This window comes from Lissotriton helveticus, chromosome 3_1 (assembly GCF_964261635.1).
Source record: "Lissotriton helveticus chromosome 3_1, aLisHel1.1, whole genome shotgun sequence".
Classification (NCBI taxonomy): Eukaryota; Metazoa; Chordata; class Amphibia; order Caudata; family Salamandridae; genus Lissotriton; species Lissotriton helveticus.
This window is the reverse complement of record NC_136061.1, coordinates 105,998,180-106,016,347: the sequence shown is the minus strand read 5'-3', so window position 1 is coordinate 106,016,347 and position 18,168 is coordinate 105,998,180. Positions and strand designations below refer to the sequence as shown.

The 18,168-nt window shown below is 45.2% G+C and overlaps 1 protein-coding gene across 1 annotated transcript in view; it reads right to left on the bottom strand.

Annotated features, from left to right (window-relative positions):
* The window catches only part of WSCD1 (WSC domain containing 1), a 296,810-nt gene that overhangs the window by 160,377 nt on the left and 118,265 nt on the right, over positions 1-18,168 (bottom strand). Inside the window, exon 3 of the mRNA XM_078683536.1 lies at positions 15,148-15,262. Coding sequence (XP_078539662.1) covers positions 15,148-15,262 — 115 coding nt within the window. The remainder of the gene's footprint in view (positions 1-15,147; positions 15,263-18,168) is intronic.

Sequence of the window (18,168 nt, the reverse complement as noted above, 5' to 3'; positions counted from 1 at the left end):
TGAGACAGCAGAAAGAATACGGGAAATTGACCGTATTAATTTGGAAAAATCACTTTCTGTAGTGGACAATGGGTTAATGACTCTGTCCTCCAGAATTTTTTCATTGGACAGCATTGTGTCTTCAGCAATCGATATATTATCGCAAGACTTACTGTTATTACAACAAGGTCAGTCACAATTGCGTTCTATTGTACAGCTTGGCTGGACGTTACAAAATCTGCGTTCAGGCTATGTGCCTTGGCGTTTAATCAACACAACGTCACTATTTCAAATCTTTAACCTTACTGATAGACAAATCGGTATGGCGCAGAAGGGTGCTGATTATACAATCTTGAGCATTGAAAAACTAGAAAGATTACCGTTGACAATGTCAGAACGACCTGTCAGTGAATGGATAATCCACGGAATCATAAATATTCCAATCTCAACCTTCAGGTTTCAATACTGCCAAAAATATATACAGGCTGGCATGTACGAGAAATTGGGAAAGGGGTACCTTAAAACAACTTGGAACCTGCCCTATTCACATGCATGTGTCAGTAACAAAGGACAGAAAGTGTTTCTTAGTGGCAACAATTGTGCTATGTCACTAAGCGGCACGCTTCTGTGTAACGGTATTAGTTTGCACGGAGCCTGTGAAGGGAATTCATACAACCTTTCATGTCACCAGCAAGGCGCACCTGCAACTGAAATAGAACCATTCTTTCAAAGACTCTATAATGGGAGTTACATTCTTATTGTAGACCGCAGATGCTGTAGTCTTATGCCCGGGACTCCTTATCTCGTCACTACGACGGCGAAGGTCAAGTGCTGTGGACGTTCTTTGTTCCCCAGCTCCTTTCCAGACAGGGAGGCGAGGGCATGGCCCAGTTTGAAAATTACTTCTATTCGAATAGACACTTTAAGCAGAATGAAAACAGTGCTTCTTCAGACGCCTACAAGGCTCACGTCATCTAAAGAAACGTATGATCTACAAGTCGCAAGGACGACTGCAGAGATACATACATTATTATCAACTAATTCCCCCGTACATTTCGCGGAAATCCTGAGCGAAATCTTAAATATTTCTGATACCACAGGGGTCTCAAAGGTATTTAAGACAGTATTTTCGATGGCATTAACACCATTCAAAGCCATACTGGGTATTTTTCCAGACTTCGTCCATTCGATTTTTGGCGGACTTCCCCTGATCCTAGGACTAATTGCAGGAATCCTATTCCTAGTCCTTATTTTTCGTTATGGCAACCCATGTCACAGATCAAACTCTCGCGACAATGGAAGATACGATCCTAGCCATTGGATACCGGGACCGGATATCAAAAATCCTGGGACTATCCCGGCTTAGAGACCTAAACATGACTTGGTTTCTATCATTTCGACCAATGTGGCAAAGGTGTGTTTTACCTGTACTAAGGTGTCTGCTATGCGGAGAAGAATGCGTGTTAGACACCTGTCTGACGCTACAATCGGATGCGCCGGTGGATGCAGATACACTGTTGGTTCCTACCAAGGTTCACGCACTGTGCTGCCCTCAAAGGCTGCCAATTCTGATGACGGCATTCCTGGAATCTTCACCACTGCGATTGAAGAGTAGTGAAGTTCAAGATGAAAGCAGCATCGAACAGGTACGACCTTCTGTCAGCAATGCAAATCAGAATGTCAATGGAGACAATCATGCGCATGAATGCATGGTTACCCCTATTTCCGACTTAGAGGAACTTTCCCATGAAGCTGTTGACAGTTTTTTCGAAAGCCTGAATGATATGATGTTCTCTCCGGAACAGAAATAGAGACTTTTGAGTAAACACGCACACGGCGTTCCCTGAATTCGGCCTTCAACTTTAAAAATAAAGTCACATGAACAATTACAATCCAGTTCACGGACAGCAACTTTTTTCAGCAAGCCCCTAAAATATTTTTCTATATATTTTTTCCCGGGACACTGATTTTCTGCTTAAAGTAAGAGACTATTCCTAGAGAACTAAGATTTCTATTTTAGATACTTTATAGACTTTATAGACTTTAGCTGCCCGCTGGTATGTTCGCAATAGATTTTATGTGATGAAATGGTTTCGACTTTTTTTCTGTATAGCTATATTAAGAGCCATTTCATGTGTATTTCTCATATACCAACAATCAATAATGCATAACAATGCGTGTTCACTTTTGCATTTAATTCATAGCTTAAGTGCATACAATATATATGACTGCAATTTTTCAGTATATTTGAAAATTTCGAAATGCATTTATGTATTTTGGGGTGGTAAGGTATACACTATACTCTATAGTATGTTGTACTATGTTATACTATGCATAGATTAGTAGATATGACCATAGTTAGCGTGGAGTGGGTGTCGTGTATTTCTATAGGTTCTGATTCGATCCCCCTATTCCTGACCCTATTCTGGTTAAACTTACTAGCTAGTTAACTAACAGTCAGCCCATGAGGCAAGAAATCCCCCATGATGCAGATACCGTTATCTGACGCAGTCACACTACGGCACAGGAACGTGTTATCTGATTAGGTCATAACGCTTGAGATCTAATTAGACAAGCGATATTCCTCCAGCCCCTGATAAGGCATACGACGTTCTCATAACAAATCAAACCTATGACAACCTGGATAATCCGTGCGGCCATTGTTTTGATTTCACAGAGAACTTTAGTAAAGAATGTGCTAACGAGCAAGTCGTATGACATCTTTATTGACGTACCTATGTCCATCCTTACGTCAATCTCGGCACCTTTAAGGTATAAATATTGCCGACCTTGCCCTATGCAAACACACGCGTGGTGACAAGACGGAGCAGCCATACTTGCCGAAGCCGAGAGCAGAAGCAGACCCCGCTGGCAGCAGCCCCGCCTTCCTGACGCGCTGAGAGACGCGCTGCTATCTCAAGCCGAGAGACCCAGCACCGGCGCTTCTGGGCAGCCCTCGCAGGCAGCCTGGAATATCGAGAGCAGAGAAAGAGATACCATTCCTCATTCATCCTAAATTCCAGGTACAGAACTGAATAACCCCTCCTAGAGAATTCTTTAGTTATTCACTTGGCAAAAACAAACTTAAACTAAACTGTAACTTTCTATTCCCGCCCACGCATTAGACTTAGGTCAGGTACACGGGGTAGGCGTATTTAGAAACACCAGTTGAGTATGTTTAGTCAAATGTATATGTGTATGTAAATATATTTTAATCATTTTAAACATCATATGGCTCAGAAACCATATCAATGTTTTTACAGTATTATTTTATACTATTGCTTCTAATGTATGCACTTTACTTAACTATAAGTATTGCAATAATATCGATCCATTTCTCTTGTACGAGAAAAGAGACTGATCAATAAATAACATCTTTTATTGAACACGCCCGTCTCTTCCTTTTCTCTACATTCTGATGAGACTAAGAATGCACGTACTGACTGAGTAAAATAATTGCCTTGTGCTCACACGACTCTCGAGATTGACTCTTGATTAGGGGAGAGCAAAGTTGTCATGTTCTATGGTTGTCAGAAACTAAATCCCTTCTTGTCTAATCAGGGGAGTTCATCCTTCCTTGAACATTCGAGAAAGTTTCTAGCAAACTCTGAGCTTAGCTGGCAAACCCAAAAATTAAGTCTAGTTTCGACAGTAGTAGACCTAGTTAACGTCTGGCCTAGGCCTTTACTGCTGTAGGTACTATTCCAATGCGCAGAGCCTATTGGGAAAATAGGAGCTACACTACACCTGTCCTCATATGCGTTCAGGGTGTGGTAACTAAACCGTAAAATGAAATGCCGTCTGTGGCTGCCGGCATGCGAATTGTGCATATCCATCGTGTATTCTTCGCTCTCCTTCCGTTCTACCAGTGCCTTTGCCATCTTGTCAATTCCCTCTCGCTCATCTTTGCTCAATCTATTCAGTCTACCCGGTGGCTGTTTGCTAGTCTTGTGTTCATCTGATGTTGTTACTAATGCGGCCGGAGCGGAGGCCGTGAGGGCTGGGGCACTAGCTTCAAGGTTATTCTCATTTGCACTCGGAGCTGGCAAGTGTTGTACTAGGGGTTGGGAGGGGGCATAAGGGGGGGGCATATAGATGATCGGAGGACTTAGCATCAGCTCATCGTTCGCCCGTTGTTTGGAGGTCAGATCAGGGTAGAGCGTAGAGGGGGTCCTAACAGGACACTGGCCTGTCGATTCAGATTCCTGTTTTTGTCTGGCTTTCTCCCTTTCTTTTATAACTTCTTCTAGTTTCTTAGCGGCCAGGTGGGCTGCCTTTCGCAACTCTTTTCCTATTCTCGCTTCTTCTCTTTTCTTTCGTTGCTCTGCTTCCTTGCGCCACATGCCGAAACTATCAAGCATAGTGGGCGTGGTTTTATTGTTACAAAGGGCTGTTTCCAGCACGTTTATTTGTGTGTCATCGAAGGATCCTATCAGTGGCCACTGACTTTCCTGATCCTTTTTAGTATATTTATTCCATAACTTACTATAAGCTACGGCGACTAGTCCATATTTTAAAAACATATCCTTATTAGGGGTGCCCTCCAGAGGAACCGGATGATCCACCTCTAATAAGTGGTCCGGGCTGAACCAACTACTGACCAATGGGAAGAAGATAGGCATGACGGGTTACAACGGGGACAAAAGTCTGCACTACCTATCCTTCACTACTTCGCGAAGACTAGACAGAATATTTCTATTCTACAGTATTTCGCAAATAGGGAATACCCAAAGAGAGAACTAATATCGAACAACTAATGTTCGTTCAATCAAACAATCAGTGGCGAGAAAGAAATAGGCACGACGGGGTACAACGGGGGCAAAAGCCTGCGTTACCTATTCTTCACTATCTGCAAAGGAGGACAGAATACTTTTACCCTTCCCCGTTTGTAGACAGAAAATTCTCGAGAAAAAAATAATCCTCGAACAAACAATGTTCGGGCAAACAATCAATCAGTAGGGGAGAAAAGATAGGCACGACGGATTACAACGGGGGCAAAAGCCTGCGTTACCTACCCTTCACTGTATGCAAAGGAAGAGAGAATACTTTTATCCCTCTCGGTTTGCAGACAGAGAATCTCCAAGAGAACCAACAATTCGGAGAGCAATACTAGTATTTTCCAATCAAACAATCAAATATTTCCTAGTTTGTCGTGTTACACGACCTTACCCGGACCGTATGGACAGTTTCCCGTCTTCCGCTTCCAGCGCCCGATCGTCCTCTATTCTCTGTAATTGCTGTGGCACTCCTGATGGTTCCCAGTCAGGACCGTAGATCACTCGAGAGAGGTCTGTTCGGAACCAGTGAAGTTCGGATGATCGGCTGCCAGACGAGGGTCTATCGGGCAGGAGCTCTTCCCGATCGTTGCAGTCGTTCACTCCGTCGTCGGGACCTCTCCCACTGGATCCACGTGTCGCTGATGGGCCCCACCTTGGGCGCCAATTGTTGAAAAAGGGTTCAGGCAGATCAGGTCGTTTACCCCTTTTCTAGGTTTGCCCGGCGTTACCGCTTCTCACCCAACTCACGATTACCAAAATAAAGAGGCAGGCGCTGGAGACTGGAAGGCAGGAAACAGGAGTTTATTCCGACGGAACAGAACACGTCAAATCAGACAACAGGGTATCTTCTCGAGGTGCTCTCTCGACATCTCTGAGGCCTGGCCTCTTATACACTGGTTTATTACTTTATTACATGCAACACATTCTTAGTAATGCTTTGAAGTCCGGAGAAAGGTGTCTTTCGAATCCCCGGTTCAGGTCCGTTCCCACACATATCTACAGTAGGAGTCCCCACCCCTAATCTCAGCATGATGGCTACCGCGCAGCTGGGTATTCCGCTGGGAACGGAAATACGGGTAATCGATCGGGTCTAGGGTTGTGAGGGCATTGATTAATCCCCGCTCCTTTGAAGTGAGGTGAGGTCCTACTGTAGAGGCAATAAACCGCATCTGTTGGGCTAAGTGAGGACCTGGGGTCGGGTTGAACAATCGGGCAAGGAGGAAGAGGTTATCAAAGGGCCTGTTTTATGAATGAGATGAAAGGGTATGGGGGGGGGCTCAGCGCGGGACGTGGCTAGGAGGCAGGGTCACGCTGGAGGGGCGTTTAGGGCCGAGCAGGAGAGACCGGGGGCTGTCGGAAAAGGGGGGGGGTGCTTGCGGAGCCGGGGTGTGAGGGGGATGAGACGCGCTGGCTATCGGCAGTAGGCAGAGGGGTCATGGCATTCAAAATGGCTGCTGCTTACGCGCACGCATGGATCCGAAAAGGAGACAAGATGGCGCCGATAATGTTTACGCCACAATCTAGATTTTAACACCAGAGACAATCACCAGAGCAAATGAGCAATGACTGTAGCATGCAAATGAGCAATGACTGTAGCATGCAAGAAAGTAAAACTTTGAGCAGGAAAAATACCCCCAGGGTCAATCGCTCCTTCATTATACATTCGAGGGATGGAAAGGATAGCTTTAACTTCAAAGACCGCAACTGAATTCAAAGGCATGAGCCCAGATCTGCAGGGACCTTTACAGCTGGTGCCTCGCGTGCTATTGCATCAGCTAACCAGGTTCCTTTACAGTTTAACTCACACCGCAGTAAATCAGATTCAAAGACGACGCACATCATACTTTTTTTGATAAAACTAAATAACATTTAGCACCTTAAGAATATATGTATATATATATATATTTTTTCTAATTGAAACTCAAAAAAATGAAAGACTAGCTGCGTACTGTGCCATGGTGCTGTTATGTCTACTCACCTTTTTCTCTTTATGAAAATCAAATAAAAATATTTCTCCCCCTCCCAAAAAAAATAATTAAAAAAAATGAAATACTGAACCATCCAAACAGCTTTCAGACAAGTGATCTTCGGCTTTAATGCACACCTCTTTTTCAGCACACACGTCACCGCCGGGGTTACTTTAAACCCCTATAAGATCAACCCGCAGTCCTCCAGCACTAAACCGTGGGGGCGTAACCAAAAATAACGGCCCACGCTGCAGAATGTGAAGAAGGCCCCTGAGTGTCCCATATTTCACAGATATCTAGTGGCCTTCGGAAGAGTAAAGGACCAGACATGGGCTGGCCGTTGCGGGCACGGTGCAAAAACGGCCCTGTAACAAAACCGGCCAAAAACCAGCCCTGGCAAAGAGCGCGGTCACACTGCCATCCCTCCCCCCCTTCCCCTCCCCCCCCGGAGGGTGGAGGGGCAGGCCGAGCACTTTGCCAGGGCCGGTTTTTGTTCCCAGTCCGGCCCTGTAAAGGACCCCTCGAAGGTTGAGGGGCCTCTGAAGTGTGCCCCCCTCACAACCCTGCGCTTCCGGGGTCCGAGTTACGCCTCTGCGTAGACTGGATTTACAGTACCATCAGAGGTCTTCCTCATACCCAGGTGGACTGCAGATTCTGCATTTTGAGGTGAAAGAGAATGCTCTCCTCAGGTGTAAGAAACAAATGGAGCTTAGCAGAATGGATGACATAAATAAATGAATCTGAACTTTTAGTCTTGGCGCCATTAACATTTGTGAAATTTCAAAATATGCAATACAGGTACAAGCTAGCATCATACTTAATGGACTGTGACGACTTTTAATTATCAGTGCAGTAAACATCACAGGAGGCCACTTTGCATTCGCTATTCGATCTGCAGTCCCAATCAGAGCAGTTTATCAAAGCTGGCTGGAGCTGTTACTCGCTTGAACTGCGCTGACACACACATTGCATACACTGAATGTATACGCTGTGAAGCAACTCGAAGGAAGGGATGTTGCACTAGTGTTTAATCTGAAAATGAAGTTTAGGTCTGGGTAGGTGCAGGGCTGTAACACAGGCCCTTGCAGCCCGCGATTCAGGGGGGAAGGTGGTGGAGGGGGGGGGGCTACTCCCATTCTGACCGCCCCCGCCTTTCAGCAGGGCCCGACTGCAAACAGAACGATTGAGTCAGGCCGGTGGGGGGGGCCGGGGGGTGGTGCGTGCATGGAAAAACTGCAGCTGATTTTGTTGCAGGGGGCCGCTATTGCATTTAACTGCAAAACCTGCCCGGTAACAAAAACATTCCCCCAGGGGTCCAAAACCGGCCCTCACCACCCTGGCAGCCTACCAGTGAAACGCCTGGTGCCCGCAATGGCCAATCTGGCCCTGCCTTTCAGGAGGCCGCCATCCAGACCAAGGCCAAAGAATATCTATGCGATATAGGAGACTCCTTATGAGGCTTTGCGTGCCCTGGTTCTGTCCATTTAAACTGAACTTGTTATGGAGTTTCAGAAACAGAATCTCTCATAGAGCCACTTCTAGTGACCAATTTGAATCAGAGCACAAAAGCAGTGGGTGTCCTGCAGCTGGCTACATACCTATGAAAGAGTCCAACAGTAGAGTCGTAGAGAGTTGTAGAGTCTTATCAGACAAGTAGTCTATCAGACTGGTCTAAACACTGAGACTAGTTTTGATTGTTTGAGTGATGGATAGTAATAATAACTGCTCAAAACAAACTGCTTTTCAGCAATGCCTGTTGGGGTCTTTCAAATCTTCAGGAGACCTCCCTTTATTAAACATTTTCAGGCCCTCCAGACAACTGTGCTCCACCTTCCTCGCCCACACACCCAGCATCCGCCGCAGCAACAGTGGAGTACACGCCTTCTCCTACCTCGCCTGAAAGTCCTGGAACGGCCTCCCCCTTTACCTCCTGATCTCTACCGCTCTACTGGAATTCAGAAGGGGATTCAAGGCCTGGCTTTCAACTGCCTCCCTCCCAGCACTGGGGTTCTCAGTGCTTGGATACCCTTACAGGTGATTAGCCACGCTCGAAAAATCCTCATTGATTGATTAATTGACCTGAAGAGAAGAAGTCACCTTCCTAAACCATTACTTGGCTCAAAATTCCTTTCAGTCTGCCCTCGAGCGGGTTTAAAAAAATCTACTCTGCAGGTGGCCTAAACAAAGGGAAGGATTCTACCTTATATGATATTGCTTACACTGGAGCCTAGTCCTAAGGGTTTCTATGATATCTTTGCGGTTTTGCCCAGGGCACTAACTAAACCCATGCAGCAAGGGGAGGGGCCTTCTAGGAAGCATATGAAGTCCCCCCTCCACATCCAGACAGATTTTGAAGGTGAAGATGACAGGGGAATGAGGGTCTCTCCAGGAAGACAAGACCAGGAACCCCTCTTGCCACAGGGGATGTGAAGCCCTGTGTTACGCTGCTGGTTTCATCCCGCCCTGTATCTCATTCTTGACCCCAATGTGCTTCCATTTTTTAACTATCCAAGACAATTTGATCTTCATCCTTGTGCCCATCTTTAGTCCTTTTGAGAAAGCAAAAGATTTCAGATTTTAACCAGTTTCTGTTGCTAAGAGTGTGGCTTATAGGGAGGTTTTGTTATTATTGGCAGTGTATTTACTGACAAGCTCCCTCCCCTCACCAAAGATACGTTGATGGCCATTATCTGATGACAGGCTGTGCTCCCATGCTAATTTTAAATACGAATAGTGTATACCCTTTAATTATGAACTATTTTTGTAGACAAGCCTTTGAAACAAAGGGTAGTAGCACAGAGCACTAGCTGCAGGCCCCCGGGGTTTCAATAATGTCCTTGAGATGATGAGGGCGAGTAGGTGGGGAAGGGGTCCTCATGGCCATCAGTTCGAAAGGATACTCAACAGGGTGACAATGCAGATGAAAGAGGATTGGATTCAAAAGAGTTCAAAGACACCAGAGGGAGTACAATTGAATAAGAGCCCCACAGTGTTGTATTAACATAGCAGAGACTGTAGCCAAGTTGTGTGCACACCATGTCTTCACTCGAAGAGTCCTTAGAACATCAGATTGGCAAACGAAAGACACGCCTCAGGGTGGGAACTATAATTAGAACATCAAGTTCAGTGGCAATGGAGCCTAGAGTTTAAATTATATCTGTCCTAGTTTCTGGCCAGCGCCTTGAGACCCTCACAGGTGAGTAGTTGTGCTTTAACACTCCCTGATTTATTGGCCCATTATGCGAGCTGCTGTCCTTTAAACATTAGGGGGGAAGGAGGGGTAAGCTTTCCATTTTCCTTACTTACATTAGGCATAAGGAGCCCTTGCTCTGCCAATGACTGGCAACCCTGAATGCTCCAATTCAAACTTCCCTTCACTGCATCCATGCATCTTTCCAATATAATCCTTCTGACTCCACTGCAAACATGCCTAACTTTACTGGAAATTTGTCTGCTTCCACTTTGTCCATGCCTATCTTTACTGCAACATTGCATGCCTCCGGTGTAATTCACCCTGCATCACTGGATGCACGTCAGTCTCCACTGCAGATGTGTTAGGCTGCAGTCCTGGTTTCACTGTGTTACCTATGCACGTGCCTACCAGATCCCATTGCAATCATGCTTTCCTTCAGTAGGTGAGATCTGTAGATGATTAGTTATAGACAGTACAGTCAGGGCTTCAGAGAAAAGAAAGAAAAAGAGAGACAGAAAGAGAGAGTGAGAGGTATCAGTGACTGAGAGGAGAGAGAACAGGCAAGTAGATAGAGAAAGAATAGGTTGATGGAAAGAGAGAGAGAAAGAGAGTGAAGAGAAAATGAATTTTTCCAGGTCTTTTATGGTTTCCAGTCTTGACCTGCTAACTAACATATCCCAGTGCATCAACATGATTAAACCATGTGTTTGATATGGCATCCTTTGTGTGATTTCCCCCGAACATTTTGCCTTCAGACCTCCTGCTTTTACTGACTTCATTTTTGCGGGCAGTAGGACTCTGCATACTTTTACAGTGCTAACCAGTACTAAAGTGCTAGTGCTCTCTGCTCATAACATGGTAACATTGGCTTATACCCAGGTGATCTATTTAATTCACTTATAAGTCCCTAGTAAAGTGGACTACATGTAAATGAAATGCTACTAGTGGGCCTGTAGCACTGATGTGCCATCCACTTAAGTAGCCCTTTAAACATGCCTCAGGCCTGTCATTGCAGAGACTTTGTGTGCAGTTTTAACATGCCATGTCGACTTGGCAAAATATACCTGTTGCCAGGCCCAAGCCTTCCTTTTTAAGTCACCGCTGGGGTAGGCTCTGGAGAGCACAGAGGATAGGGTGCAATATATTTAAAGAGAAGGACTTTTAAGTTTTAAGGTTTACATGTCCTGGTAGTGGAAAACTCTTAAATGCGTTTTTCACTACTGCAAGACCTCTCTCACCAAAGGGATAACATTGGAGTTGCTTTATTACATTTTATAAGTGTAATTTCTAAATGGGGAGAGATTACCAATTCATGTTTGGTGTCTTTGGAATCCAAATTCCAAATGCTAACTTAAGGTGAAGTTGGATTTAAAATCACAACTTTAGAAATACACATTTAGAAACTTATCATTTTCTTGCCTTGGTCATTTGGTGCCGGCAGGCGGGTTCTGGTCAAATGACTGTGTGTAATTGCCAGTTGGGCTTTGTGTTTTCTGCCTATACAGTCATACACATTGGGAGCTTAAGTGTGACTGGAAGGGCCATCACTGGCAGGATAGAAGGGAGGAGTTGTGTCCAGCCTCACTTACACCTGAATAGGCTGTGTCCTATTTTCACACAAAGGGCTGCATACATTATGTAGTTAGTCTGGATACAGGGAATAGAAGGTACGATATCTGTGCTCCTCAAAGGCATGCTTCCAGAAGCTTTTCCCCGTTTAAAAGGCACAACTTTGCATAAAAGAAGGACCTCAGGCACCACCACTTCAGAAACACTCCTGGACTTGTGAATAATCTGACAGGAAGAAGGACTGCTGTGCCGCTGAAGGACTGTCGCTTTGCTGGGCAACTGCTTTGCTGACCTGCTGCCCTCTTGCCTGGGTGAGAAGGACTGGGCCTGCATCTCTTGAACCCAGATCTAAGGGTGGACAATGAACTCCGCTCTGCCAATGGAGTTTACAGAGATTTGCCCACTCCGCCCAGAGCACAGAATTTTTGAAAACTCCGCAAAGTGGTGTGGAGCAGACTTTTTCTCTTGTGCGGCTCGCCAACATTCAGTTGGCAAACATGAGTGAGGAAAATCATACCCTGGTGAGATTTCTCAACGCGAGAAACCGCAACAGGTCATTACAGCTCGCATTGAGAAACCTGCCAATCGCATTGCGGTCGCTGTCGCTTGTGAAGAACATCTGCTCAAGCGGCAGAAAGAAGCAGCGCCCTCTTGGGCTAAAATTCTGTGCCAGCCGCACAACTTACCGCACTCTGATGCATGGTGAACTCCACGGATCGTGGCAGAGCTTTTTGGGTACTTCGCAGAGTTCTGTGTAGCAGAACTCTGCCCAGGTCTACTCAGAACGCAGAGTGAATATAAGGACTAGGTGCTTGTCCTCCCGATCTGAGGCCTCAGGGATATAACAGGCTTCCAACAGTCTTGCATCAACACCTGGGCTCTGCCATCTGTGAGTCTACCCTGCCAAGTGGTGCAACCCCAGTCCTGGACCCTTGGAAGTGGGCTTAAGGTGTTTTACCAGCCTCTGTGCATCCAGCGCAACCGCGATATCTCCTCTGCTGTGTGTAACAATCATGAGCAGAACTGACGCATCTCTGCTGCTGCATGGATTCGACTAGTTGCAAAGATCTGCATCATCGCCACGACCCGCAGTGCCTTCAGATCCACCACTACTCATCCTTGGTGCAGGCCCCTGCATCCCTCATCTATGACAGCCTCAATGACAATGGTAGTCTTTGCACCGCAGCCTCACAGCTCTTTGGAAGAGACGCTTCTCCCAGACTGCGTACTGCATCATCGATGCAGGACTTTACATCACCTCGACAATGATGCAGGCCCTCGCATCACAGCCTCGCTGCATTTTGGAACCAACACATCACTTCAGCTACATGATGTATCTTCAACGCAGATACAGGCAACACTCGGAAAACCAGGATTTAAGGTACTTGGTTCAGCGGGCCTAACTGGATCTCTGTGCTCCATTGCGGTCAGCATGAACTTGCAACTTTATACTGATCTGTTGCGACCAGATATTCACAGTTGGCTTTTTGTGCTTTTTGGAGCTATTTTCTGTGAAAAGTTTAAAATGTAATATCTCCAGTTCTACTAATTGGATTTTTGTAGGTTTTGTTCTTTTTTATTTATTAAAATAAACTGTATTGTTTTAACCTGGTGTCTTTTTGTGTGTTGTTTTCACAATTTTGTTGTTTGAAGTGTTGCATAAATACTTCACACAATGCTTCTAAATTAAGCCTGAGTGCTCAATGCCAAGCTAACAGGGGATTGGGCACAGGTTAATTTGGGGTTTGCATGAGACTTACACAGACTAGGATTTTGGTTGCTGCTTGACCAGTGTTCTCACCTCAGTTAACCAGTAACCCATTTTTAACATAATGCCTTATTCACAAACAGCAGGTCAGGTAGCATTTCACCTTTATCCAGTCTCAGTAGACCAATGCTGCACTTACCTCCGAGAGAGGCTCTGCGAAATTGACGGAAAAATGAGGACAACATGGAATTCATTCACATCTCGTTGTTACTAATGTCTTTAAATGGAAAAAATAAAGATGTGAGCACCAAATTCTAGCCCCTCCCTTGCATCAATTTAGGAAAGAACTGAAGTGACACCTTTTTGAAGAACGATACACACAACACCATGTTGCCATAACAGTTCACTAGCCACAAAGTAATGTACAAAGTTCCCCAGATGGGGTGGAAAGAGGGTAGAGTATGTCGATATGAAGCGTGTACAGAGAGAGAGAAAGAAAGAAGAACCAAAGAGGGGAATACCCTAGTTGGGACTAAAACCCTCACACACCTAGCAAGCTAGATGTCATGCTTCATCATATGGGTTTGCTCCTCGCTGAACTGGCGCTGCAATGTTCAGCGGGCACCCATAAAGGGGCTCTTTAACGGAGATCTTTAATCCCTGCCATATGGTGCATGCGGGTGTGCGGGGAAGAAAGGGGTGTAGTCGTGAGAGATGTGGTGAAACTTAAAAAAGGTGGGTCAGTCCACAATGAAATTTATTGGCGTGGCTGGCGCCCTTGGTTAAAATAGTGGGAGGGGAGATAGTTGCTACTGGTAATATTGGGCAAGATATCTACAACCCCCTAGTGTGGTCAACATGTTTCATGCCTACGCGGCATTTCATCAGGACCTAAGTGGGACGTACTACACAGTGAAAATGATATAAAATTAGTCATACAACCTTATGCCATGAGGTCATAAAGGGGCAGGCAAGAAAATCCTGCTGAGTATGGGTGACCCTAAGGGAGATCATAAGATGCCCCGCAGTCTGCTCCAGTGGGACCTGCACGTAAAGGTCAGGAACCCGGATAGCGTGCGGTCGGAGCCGCTAACACCTACCCCCACCGTCTGGTCAGGACAGAGCAGCTGCCCAATATTACCAGTAGCAACTATCTCCCCTCCCACTATTTTAACCAAGGGCGCCAGCCACGCCAATAAATTTCATTGTGGACTGACCCACCTTTTTTAAGTTTCACCACATCTCTCACGACTACACCCCTTTCTTCCCCGCACACCCGCATGCACCATATGGCAGGGATTAAAGATCTCCGTTAAAGAGCCCCTTTATGGGTGCCCGCTGAACATTGCAGCGCCAGTTCAGCGAGGAGCAAACCCATATGATGAAGCATGACATCTAGCTTGCTAGGTGTGTGAGGGTTTTAGTCCCAACTAGGGTATTCCCCTCTTTGGTTCTTCTTTCTTTCTCTCTCTCTGTACACGCTTCATATCGACATACTCTACCCTCTTTCCACCCCATCTGGGGAACTTTGTACATTACTTTGTGGCTAGTCTATTGGACACGTACACTGGACCCCATAAAACATTGTCCTTCCTTGATTCCCTTTGTTGTTATATAACAGTTCACTACCCAGATACCTCTCCATTTGCACATTGACGGCATCTATATCTTTGACCCTGTACAGCGCCCACTGCATTTCAGCAAGGTAACTACTGCAGAAATACCATATACATATGCAAAATCCTGTTGTTAGTTGGAAGGAATATCACTAGTGCAAATTATTCTAAATTTTAGGTAACACAGACAGCTCATGTAATCCTTTACATGTTCATGTAGTGAAAAGTGATGATTCTCATGATATTCTGTCGAACACTAGTGTACCACAAAATAGTGATCCCTCTTTCCCTGCATGGAAACTTCGAAGCTGAAATTTTCCATTTGTTACCAACTCACCTTTCAGCGCATGCCTCTTGACAGTGAGATACTGTCATCTTCCACAAGTCATAGAACACAGCTGCCTTCAGAGTTCTCTCCCCAGCATCATCACTGAAGCACCCAATATACGTCCCTAAAACACACAAAGCGTTGTACAGGGATCAGAAGAAATTGCATGAATGACACAATACATTGTGATTAAGGTTCAGGATGTAGCAAACATACACAGTCTTAAATTCCTACTTGATTTGCTTCCAGGGTCCATTAGTTTCAAAACACTGAGGGAAATCAGTCCGTTTGCAGCCGCAATAAAGGGTTGTGATTTGTACAAATGCTATTTTGCGAGTCTGTGACTTGCAAAATAGCATTTGCGAGCTGCTATTAGGAAAGGGTGTCCTAAGGGCGTCCCTTCCTAATAGCGAGTCGCACTTGTATGTACCATTGCGGTCGTAAAACACTCGCCGTTTGCCACCTACTTTAAGTAGCTGGAAAGCTTCTCGCAAACCAGAAGGAGTACCCAGGGGATCCCTACCCCTTTTTGAATAGATGCAAAAATATATTTTAAGAGCAGGCAGTAGTCCCACAGACAACACCTGCTCTTAAAAAATGAAAAAGAAACATTTCATTTTTCTTTAAGGAAAATGGGGTGCAATAAAAAAATAATGCTTTATTTAAAAAGCAGCAAAACACACAAGATGATGGACAGAATGTTGCACAATGGCAAAACATTCACCCCCAGTCACAGATCTGGGTTTAATCCATCGTTATTTTGGTCACCAAGCCACCCCAGTTCGGACATGGCTATATGCAAATCAGTCTTGACCCTGTGCCACATGGGAACAGTCCAGCCCGAACTGCCAAGCCATGTCTTCCCTGGACCGGAATCAAGCATCCTAGGACCGGTTTCTGGCTATTAGCCGTCTTACAATCCCCCATCCTTTTTAGGGGCATAGTCAGTCTCCAGATGACCTCTTTGCCTCGTTGCCAGTGCCCATAATACTGCAAGGTTGTAGAAGTAAAGTGTTTCCCTTATTTGCGTGTGATTGAGCCCCCATGCAAATGAAGGAATGCCTCTTTAAGGTAGAGCCAGAGATGTATGTGCACTGGTGCTATCAGTATTACAGAATGGGCCAAACGAACATCTGTGGCCCCTTCTGTAACACTGAAGTGCCTGCGACAGATCAAATGTATACAAATGTCTGTTCCACCCCAGGACCAATGTACGTAGCGTGGACTCTTGTGCATTAGACATCTTTGCCTGGCCGCGTCCCAGTGCAATTTGGTAGTGCAGGGGGGGCAGAATATATTTGGGGCAGAATATATTTGATTTTAGATTTTGTGCATTTTTCATCAGCCCTTGTGCTCCAGGATATTCATTCTGTATAAACTGGCAAACATTTTTACATTTGTAAGTTTTCATAACAAAGTGCTATAAAAGCTAAATGCACAGCACATGCTTGACAAAGGCATAGGAGAAAATAGGTAAAGTTTTTAAATATATTCTGACTGAGTTCAGCTGGCATGCATTTCAAAAGGCATATACATATCTGTGATCACAACCCACTGGCATCTTTGTGGCATCTTTGTGGCATCTATGTGTCAACTCCAACTTCAAAGGACATCTTCAAAAGCCCTAGAGTGGCAGAGAGGAAGCCCACTAGGAGACTGCTAAGAGAAATAATTATGCTGGAAATCATTATAGTAGCAGATTTACCTTTGACAAAAAAGAGCAAGGAGACACAGTAGAGCCAGGCTATACAAGAAGCCTGAGCCTAGTGTCGGCTCAAGGTAGGATTCCTTGGATGTCCATTGGAGTGTACCGGTCAACGGTTGAATATATATACAAGGGAGCATGCTACACAGCTGAGACATGGAACTGGTTTGAAATTTTGAAGCAGGCAACAATGGGACAGGTTTGCGGCTGCATAGTGTGAGAAATTGGGTTATTGGTTAAGTGGAGTAGAATTCGCACTTAAGCAACAACTACAATCCTTGTCAGGTTGATCCTCAAAGATCACTAAATTAACCTGTGCTTAACCCTTCAGTAGCTTGCCACAAAAGCAGTCAGGCTTAACTTAGAGGCAATGTGCTTGGTATTTACACAGTACTCAAATATTAATAAAGAGAAAACACAAAACATGGAAAATCCCAAAGCATACTTTAATAAATGCAATGATACAATGATGACAAAAATTCAATCAGTTGGACCTGAGGTATTCAAATGTTAGGTTTTTAAGTGAAAATAGCACCTAAAAGCAAACAGCGCCACACAAGATCAACTGGCCTCGTTAGACTGGGGTAAAGCCACATTTGCAGACCGATTGCGATACTTTGGATACAATGACCTCGTAAGTCCTGCTGAAAAGTTACCTTCTCAAGTCTGGCATGAAGAGTTCCATACACATTGGAGGAAGCCTCGAGAAAATGACTTTCAGCATAAAGAGCAGATTGAGCATTGTGGTCAATCGTTTCTGTAGTGTGAAGTGCAGGTCTTGCACTGCTGGTTGTGGTGGATGGTCATCGTTGGCATGAAGAGCAGATCTCATCAGAGCTTTGCGCTGGTGGTCATTGGAAGCGGCAGAGTATTGGTACAAAAAGGCACATTTGGTGCTATGAGGAACTCCAACTTCAGAAGTTACACCTTTTCTTCTTGGAGGAGTCAGTACTCCTTTCAACAGAGGCCAGCAGCAGTGCTCAGACATGTCCAGGGAGGTCCAGTTACAGCTGGTCAGCTGGCCAGATGTAGGCAGGCCTTCCTCCTCTGTCAGCAAGGCAGGTTTCTTTGTGTGCACTGTGAACAGAACCTTTGAAGTGCAAGTGATGCTTGTAACAGCTCATCTCCCGTCATCCTATCAGGATAGGACATCTTGGGCCAGATGTAGGTAAAACTTATTTACCGATTCTTAATTACCGAATTTTACAGATTCGGTAATTAAGAATCGGTAAATAAGAAGGGGGGGTATGTAGGAACATCCAGATGTTCCATTTACCGATTCGGTAAATACCGACCGGTAATGCTCCATTCATTCCTATGGGCTT